At 52.3% G+C, this 8,602-nt stretch overlaps 1 protein-coding gene across 1 annotated transcript; it reads right to left on the bottom strand.

The window, feature by feature from the left end:
* Positions 1 to 284: 284 nt before the first annotated feature.
* On the bottom strand, positions 285 to 8,366 carry ccna2 (cyclin A2). Its single transcript, XM_079745246.1, has 9 exons — positions 8,171 to 8,366; positions 7,784 to 8,066; positions 6,925 to 7,162; positions 4,609 to 4,718; positions 4,054 to 4,277; positions 2,161 to 2,365; positions 1,809 to 1,922; positions 1,226 to 1,359; positions 285 to 796 (listed from the first exon to the last, which is right to left on the bottom strand). Exons 2-9 carry the CDS (start codon positions 8,012 to 8,014, stop codon positions 745 to 747), a joined length of 1,308 nt encoding a protein of 435 aa, XP_079601372.1. The 5' UTR covers positions 8,015 to 8,066; positions 8,171 to 8,366; the 3' UTR covers positions 285 to 744.
* Positions 8,367 to 8,602: the final 236 nt, after the last annotated feature.

Here is an 8,602-nt window from a genome sequence, read left to right as displayed (position 1 = left end):
AACTTCTTTGCAAAGATTTAGTTTTCTTTGCATGAAAAATTGTCATTTAAATCCACAAACATATGTGTAATCCAGGGCATATAAAGACTGGGAACAGAAAATAATTATTTTCTCTCCTTTGGAACCCATTCATATTTTTCGATCTCATAGGTCCCATGGGCTCTACCGGAAGGGGCGTGACTTGTCCACTCTATAAACACAAGATCAGGACTGCGGCTCTCTGCTGCCCCCCAGCGGTCAATAAAAACACATGAGCAGAAGTGCAGTCTACAGTAGGATTTATTTACAACAGAGCAGGTGGAGTGAAAGACGACCGAGACAACAGAGCAGAGCAGAGCCCGAGGGCGGGCTGGAAGACTTGTGGTGCATCCCTGAGGCAACGTGGGACTGCATTCGACCGGACTGGCAGTGTGTATAAAAATATGTACAGGACATCAAACACACAGCTCTTGGTAAAACCATGTTGTGGCTCTGAGGAGAACTGGCGTCACCGTGGAAACGGTACAAAAACATTCAAAAAAAATAGAAAGACTGCAGAGCAATGCATTTTTTTTTTTTTTGTACATCGCATGAGGAGCACGAAGGCCCCGCCCGCAGACGGACTGTGATTAACGAGGTTAAAACCAGTCCCCACAGGACATTAGAAAAATAGAGTTAAAATTCCTTAACCGCCCGCCGCCCTAAAAAGTGGGCGAGGGGGCAGGTCTACGATGTGCTGGTGAAGAGACGAGATCGGGGGCGGGGTCAGATGATGTTCAGCGTGGCCGGGGGGGTGATGAGAGACACCTCGTGGTACCTGGGCGGGGGGCAGAGGAGAGGTCAGTGGGAACACGGAGCTCTGAGGAGGGGGGGGGGGGGGGGGGGGTAGAACTGTTCCGGTACCAGCATCGGAAGACCACGAGTCTACTCACCGAGCCGACGGGATCACACGACTCCTTTATTACACTGACAGAGAACATCAAACACTACGGTGGGATGCTACGCTCGTTAACGGTCGACGGTGGAAAGTCAGAAAACCATGTATGCTTAACTTCAAGAGTACAAAAGTATGATTATAATTACAGATTATAAGTGAAGCTAGTATTGAGAAGTATAACGGTTGACAGTAAGTGAATCCTTCAGTAACAACACGTGCAATTAGCCAAATGCTGTATCGGTTTACACTCGATACAAGGGGAAAAATAATGTTTTGGACACATCTAGTTTGGGGGGGGGGGGGTCTTACTTGACGCTCTTGTACTTGTCGTTGACCGACTGCTGGGCGTGCTGCGAGGCGACGAGGAACATCTGGTGGAGGTCCTGGAGACACGGGGTCAGGTCCTCCACAGAGTAGCCTGAAACCTCCCCCAGGGCCACGGGCTGAGGAGAACCAGAGGGTGAGGGACCGGAGAACCACAGGGTGAGGGACCGGAGAACCACAGGGAGAGGAACATGACCATTTACATTTAGCAGACTCTTTTATCCGGAGCGACTTACAATAAGTCCATTTGTCAGAAGAAAGAAACAATTTGTCGGTACAGTAAGGATGTTCATAGGCTCAAGCACTGACAATCACTAGGTTAACCCATTCCCTGTACACAACAGTACTATGTATCATGCAGTTATTAAGTACTAGGACATACAACCTACAATAAGTGTGAAAGAGGGGTGTGGGGGGGATGCCATGCAGTCTGGTGAACTCTGAACAAGCGAGTTTACTGCGAGCTGGTGAGTGACTCACGGTGAGCACCGCCATCGAGACTAAACCAACTCAGTGTTCATCAGAACATGTGGCCTACAGGCCGGCTGTCCCGGTCCCCCAGGCTTACCCAGGATTCCCCTGTGATGGTGTGGTGGGCGAGGAGGAGGGCGGCGGCCGCCGTGTGCGACGGGAGGTACTTGAGGAACGGCTCCGAGTCCACCAGGCTCAGCTCCGACAGGTACTGAGGAGGAGGGGAACGTTCTGCTGTTAAGAGAGCGGCTCTGGGACCCGACTCAGGAGAGTGCAGAACAAAACCCATCGTTGGTTCCTGGTTTCAAAGCTGCAGCTATGGATTTTAAAAACTGTTACATGAGAAATGCAAATAAATAAATATCCCTGGTTGGCTCCTTCAGGAGCCAACCAGGTAGGGACTAGGTTACAGGACCACTTCTCCAGCTCTAGGGCAGAGGTCCCCTCACCATGGCCAGGCTCTCCACCCGCTTGTTGACGGCGTGGTGCAGGAAGTACTGCGCCAGGAACTGGTTGATGGTGGGCGCGGCCAGGTCGAAGGAGAGGACCTTCAGCACCAGGTGCTCCATCCTCAGGACCTGCTTCTTGGTGTAGGTGTCGTCCGTGATGTACACAAACTCCGCCACCTCAGGGGGGTAGATCTCCTCAAACTTACTGCAGAGGAGGGAACACAACGATTGTCTTGTCGGAACCTTGCGAAGAACACTTGAGCAGTTCAATTAGAATAAACCTGAAGCTGATGGGTCTGTCTCTGGGGTTTAACTAACCCCCCTAAATAAATGAATACATTTTTTATTATTATGCGTTAACAAAGTACAAAACTCTCGATGGGTAAGGACACTTTCATCAGGTACAAAGAATAAAGATAAATAATTAGTGGTGCAACGGTTCACGGGTTACCCGTGATCCGTACGGATCAACCCTCACGGTTCGGGACGCAAGTGATCGGCGGATCGGCTAATATAAAAAATATGTGTTCACATGATCAGCGCCTGTTTAAAGGCCAATTCCGGTATTTAGCACAGAGCCCCCTTTCTGGTTTGTCTAGGATGAAATATAGTGGTTGACACAGCGAAATGTTGACTATTGGTCCTGTCTCAGGTATTTGGCTCATTTCGAATCGCCCTGCCTGCTTCAGAAGGGCTGGCTATGGGCATTCACAAACCTGTCCTTAAAACAACCCTAAACGTTTGTTTTCAGAAATGTGCAACTCACCGAGTGGTTAGTGGTGTTTTTTGATGTTCCTAATCAAGTATCGTAGCGAAATACGGTTTCTGTCGTGTTTTATTTGGCGTTTCGTAAATCCCATTGAAACGGAAACCGGACCCGGAAGCGAAATGGGCCGTTTATGTTTGGTTGTAGTCTGTTCGCCCGGTTCTCCGTGCTTCCTTTGGACAGTTTATTTTATTTACCATCCATGTTTAAAAAAAAAAAAAAGGAATAATGCCTCAGAATGCACTTTATTTTGTTTAAATTATATTATACAAGTTTTTATTTTATGTGGACACAAGCTATATTTTTTTATTTTTGTAGGGCTGTGTAAAAATATCAATTCATCAATGCACTGCAATTTATTTGTTCTCAATTCAGAATAGTTTTGAAATTGATTATTTCCATTTAAAAAAAATAAAAGCATACTCAGTCATTGTAAACTAGAAGCGCGTATGCCTAAATGCACATGCCCTTTTTCATTTGTCCATGTTATGATTACTTTTGTGCTGCAAGTTTAGCTCAGGAACAATACAATGGTGTATTCCCTTTTTGCTAGTTAAAGCACAATGAAATAGTTAAGTCTAAATAATATTAAGGTATTTTTGTCATCTACACGTATTATTGAATCGATATCAAAGCAATTGGATCAATAGCAAATTCGAATCAAGACCTAAAGAATCGGATTGAAAGGTACCTGGCAATACCCAGCCCTAGGAAGCAGGATTATTACCTAATCTTTCACTTTATTTTTACACATTCTAAGATTTTAATTAAAAATCACATTTGTCTCGTTATCTTTTTTGTTGATCCAAAAATGATCCGACCCGTGACTCAAAAACCGTGACACGTTCCGAACCCTGAGTTTTGTGATCCATTGCACCCCTATAAATAATGCATTGTAACACTGTTCACAACAATAGTCATGCCATAAAGCTTTTTGAAGGGAATTGAAACGGCAGCGCGCAACGCCCTCCGCCCACAACCATCCTGACTCAGACCTGGGGGAAAGACTCTAGCCGAGGGCTGCAGGATATGACGACACTGCGGTCATATCCTGCAGCTCCACGGAGGACGAAAGAAGAAAATTAACCCCTGCATTGGGACTGGGCCGGTGGACTTGTTTGACTTACGAGGCCAGCAGCATGGCAGCCGTCCCGACCAGCTGTAGCTTCCCCCTGAGCACCGACATGGAGGACAGGAAGCGGTCGATGTAGTTGACGGCCAGGTACAGCGTCTCGTTCTGCAGCTTGTACTCCTCGCCCACCTCCACCAGCCAGTCCACCAGGATGGCCCGCATGCTGCCCGTGATGTCGGGCTGCTTCTTCATGTAGCCCGCCTTGGGACGCATCTTCAGCTGGGAGAGCAACCACAGGCAGACGAAGCAAAGCGCCAGGAGAAGGAGAGAGAGGACAGAGGAGGGAGAGGAAAGTGGCGGGAGAGAGAGGGCGAGCGAGCAACCATAGACAGACACAGAGACAGAGACAAGTTTAGTCACATGGGCCACTGTTTAGAGGGAGCAGACTTCTAGTATTCATGAGGAGAACCAAAAGCTTGGTTCTAGAGCTTCCTCTTCGGAAGCTCTAGAAGGTGTGGATTAAAAAGATTCTCCTTGAAGAGAAATGCATGCTGGGAACGCGGTGAACTTTGACAGTACAGAAACATGTTAAACAAGCAGGAAGTCTCACCTCGATCTCTCTGAGGTAGGCGTGGATGTCCATGGTGTACTCAGGGGCCTCGGTGGGGTCCAGGGCCCGTTCCTCTCCATCTATCAGAGACATGTCCATGGGGGAGTCGCCTGGGGGAGACAGGCTGACACTCAGGGAGGAGTAAAGTAGAGCCATGACACGCTAAAACGGTCACTAGAGCGTGAGACACGGGAGAGAGAGAGGGGAGAGAGAGATGAGAGAGAGAGAGGGGAGAGAGAGACGGGAGAGAGAGGAAGACGAGAGAGGAGGGGGAGAGAGGAGGGGGAGAGAGGAGACGGAGAGAGGAGACGGAGAGAGGAGGGGGAGAGAGGAGAGCGAGAGAGCGGAGAGCGAGAGCGGAGAGCGAGAGCGAGAGCGGAGAGCGAGAGCGAGAGCGGAGAGCGAGAGAGGAGAGCGCGAGAGGAGAGCGCGAGAGGAGAGCGAGAGAGACAGGGGAGAGAGGAGAGCGAGAGAGACAGGGGAGAGAGGAGAGCGAGAGAGAGACAGGGGAGAGAGGAGAGCGAGAGAGAGACAGGGGAGAGAGGAGAGCGAGAGAGAGACAGGGGAGAGAGGAGAGCGAGAGAGAGACAGGGGAGAGAGGAGAGCGAGAGAGAGACAGGGGAGAGAGGAGAGCGAGAGAGAGACAGGGGAGAGAGGAGAGCGAGAGAGAGACAGGGGAGAGAGGAGAGCGAGAGAGAGACAGGGGAGAGAGGAGAGCGAGAGAGAGACAGGGGAGAGAGGAGAGCGAGAGAGAGACAGGGGAGAGAGGAGAGCGAGAGAGAGACAGGGGAGAGAGGAGAGCGAGAGAGAGACAGGGGAGAGAGGAGAGCGAGAGAGAGACAGGGGAGAGAGGAGAGCGAGAGAGAGACAGGGGAGAGAGGAGAGCGAGAGAGAGACAGGGGAGAGAGGAGAGCGAGAGAGAGACAGGGGAGAGAGGAGAGCGAGAGAGAGACAGGGGAGAGAGGAGAGCGAGAGAGAGACAGGGGAGAGAGGAGAGCGAGAGAGAGACAGGGGAGAGAGGAGAGCGAGAGAGAGACAGGGGAGAGAGGAGAGCGAGAGAGAGACAGGGGAGAGAGGAGAGCGAGAGAGAGACAGGGGAGAGAGGAGAGCGAGAGAGAGACAGGGGAGAGAGGAGAGCGAGAGAGAGACAGGGGAGAGAGGAGAGCGAGAGAGAGACAGGGGAGAGAGGAGAGCGAGAGAGAGACAGGGGAGAGAGGAGAGCGAGAGAGAGACAGGGGAGAGAGGAGAGCGAGAGAGAGACAGGGGAGAGAGGAGAGCGAGAGAGAGACAGGGGAGAGAGGAGAGCGAGAGAGAGACAGGGGAGAGAGGAGAGCGAGAGAGAGACAGGGGAGAGAGGAGAGCGAGAGAGAGACAGGGGAGAGAGGAGAGCGAGAGAGAGACAGGGGAGAGAGGAGAGCGAGAGAGAGACAGGGGAGAGAGGAGAGCGAGAGAGAGACAGGGGAGAGAGGAGAGCGAGAGAGAGACAGGGGAGAGAGGAGAGCGAGAGAGAGACAGGGGAGAGAGGAGAGCGAGAGAGAGACAGGGGAGAGAGGAGAGCGAGAGAGAGACAGGGGAGAGAGGAGAGCGAGAGAGAGACAGGGGAGAGAGGAGAGCGAGAGAGAGACAGGGGAGAGAGGAGAGCGAGAGAGAGACAGGGGAGAGAGGAGAGCGAGAGAGAGACAGGGGAGAGAGGAGAGCGAGAGAGAGACAGGGGAGAGAGGAGAGCGAGAGAGAGACAGGGGAGAGAGGAGAGCGAGAGAGAGACAGGGGAGAGAGGAGAGCGAGAGAGAGACAGGGGAGAGAGGAGAGCGAGAGAGAGACAGGGGAGAGAGGAGAGCGAGAGAGAGACAGGGGAGAGAGGAGAGCGAGAGAGAGACAGGGGAGAGAGGAGAGCGAGAGAGAGACAGGGGAGAGAGGAGAGCGAGAGAGAGACAGGGGAGAGAGGAGAGCGAGAGAGAGACAGGGGAGAGAGGAGAGCGAGAGAGACAGGGGAGAGAGGAGAGCGAGAGAGACAGGGGAGAGAGGAGAGCGAGAGAGACAGGGGAGAGAGGAGAGCGAGAGAGACAGGGGAGAGAGGAGAGCGAGAGAGACAGGGGAGAGAGGAGAGCGAGAGAGACAGGGGAGAGAGGAGAGCGAGAGAGACAGGGGAGAAAGGAGAGCGAGAGACAGGGGAGAAAGGAGAGCGAGAGACAGGGGAGAAAGGAGAGCGAGAGACAGGGGAGAGAGGAGAGCGAGAGACAGGGGAGAGAGGAGAGCAAGCGTGCTAAAGAAGCCTGATTAAATGAGGTATAACAAACTATTTCCTCTTCAACCCACCGAAGCTGACATCCATGGCGGAGGGGAGGTCCAGGGCGGCGAGGGGTTGCCGGAGGCGGGTCATGGACGGGTGCAGCAAGGACCCTTCGGTGGGCTTCACTCTGGGGGCGGCGGGTCTCCTGGAGCCAGCGCAGTCGGGCTCGTCCACGTGGATCTGGAAGACGGGCTGCTTGGAGGTCTTCTCCGCGCAGCTCTTACTGAAGTCGTCATTCTTAGAGGACAGCTGGGATGAGCCTCCCTGGAGAGACGAGGACACGGATTAATGATGGGAAAGTCACAGACGTCAAATAGAAACGTTAAAGGACTGCATTTTCACAGTGCCTTTCTAACCGCTGGCAACTCAAACTGCTTTACAATATTGACAAACATCCACACACCGACGGCGGTGTCAGCCACGCAGGGCGACAGCCAGCTCGTCAGGAGCACTCAGGGTGAGGCGTCTCGCTCAGGGACACCTCGACACTCTGCTAGGAGCCGGGGCTGGGCTGAGCTGAGCTAATAACCTTCTGGTTACCAGTGAACCCGCTCTACCTCCGGAGCCACATGCCGCCCAGACATGATATAATGTTTTAATGTATCGTAGGGTCATCGGGAGAAGGACAACAGAGCAAAGTGCGCATGCCAATTAAGGTCTTAAGCAACCACTTAAAATGGCGGACAAGTCTGATTAGCGTGTTTTCGGTCCGATTTATGAAATATGACGTAATAATCAAACCGTCTGGTCATAGTCTCAGGTCACTATGGTTGCCCTCGAAGACAATCTCAGCCCCTAAACTCAACATTAGTGCAACAGATCGGAGGTGCAGCTCTAATAGCAGGTTAGCTTAGCACCGATAGCCTAGCACTGGTAGCTCCCGACCTGTTTGCTGGCGGCGCGCTGGTTCTGAGCCCGGCTGGGAGCGTTCTGCTGCAGGCCGCCGAGCACCGTCCTGGGCGGGATGTTCTCCTGGTTCTCCGGGGCTGCGGCCCGGGTCTTGAGCGGGCGGTTCTCCTGATTCTCCGGGGCCGGAGCCCGGCTCTTGGCGGCTCCTCGGAGCCGGGAGAGCATGTTCTCCTGGTTGTGAAGCTCTGACACCGGGGCTTCTGACATCTTCAGACCTCCAGAGACACAGAGAGGAGGGAGGGCAGAGAAGGACCGAGGTCTGCACCGGGGATCACACACGGAGGGGGTACGGTTAGGGTCTGGAGCGGTGGGGTTAGGTCTGCATCTTCTGATGGGGTAACCTAGCAGCCTGAAGATACTTACACTCAGGTCCGGAGGAGAAGGTCTGAGGGCACCACGGGACGAGACTTCAGCCTTAAACACGGACACCGACCACTCAACGTAGCACTTCGAACACAAAGACCATTAAAACACTACTGAACAACCACTAACTCTCCATACTACGCGGTTCCCAAACACTGCAGCAGATCTCGTCTTTCTTACTGCGCTTGTAGTGCAGTTCAAGTAGCCCGCGACTATTGAACGGACCAATGGGAGGCAGTGCAGCCCGTGACGTGACTCGGGACTACGGGGGCCGGCGGTTCGTATGAAGTTGTGGTTAGTATGGTTTAAAAGTTCGACTTGGGTGGTTTGCGCAACAACAAAAAAAATCATCATTGTACTTCATACCAAAATTTCTCAGTGTTTATATTTTCATTTTATTTATTATTACTGACTTTTTATTTTATTTTACAT

This window comes from Pollachius pollachius (genome assembly GCF_949987615.1).
Source record: "Pollachius pollachius genome assembly, chromosome: 10".
NCBI classification, from domain to species: domain Eukaryota; kingdom Metazoa; phylum Chordata; class Actinopteri; order Gadiformes; family Gadidae; genus Pollachius; species Pollachius pollachius.
This window is presented reverse-complemented; position numbering and strand designations above follow the sequence as displayed.

Bases quoted from the DNA above. Each gene is read 5' to 3' on its own strand.
- ccna2 (XM_079745246.1), bottom strand. From the start codon at position 8,014: ATGTCAGAAGCCCCGGTGTCAGAGCTTCACAACCAGGAGAACATGCTC. The intron at 4,278-4,608 runs GTGAGACTTCCT...TTGCTCTCCCAG, and splicing joins CCTACCTCAGAGAGATCGAG to CTGAAGATGCGTCCCAAGGC. The intron at 1,360-1,808 runs GTAAGCCTGGGG...GGTTCTCCTCAG, and splicing joins CCATCACAGGGGAATCCTGG to CCCGTGGCCCTGGGGGAGGT.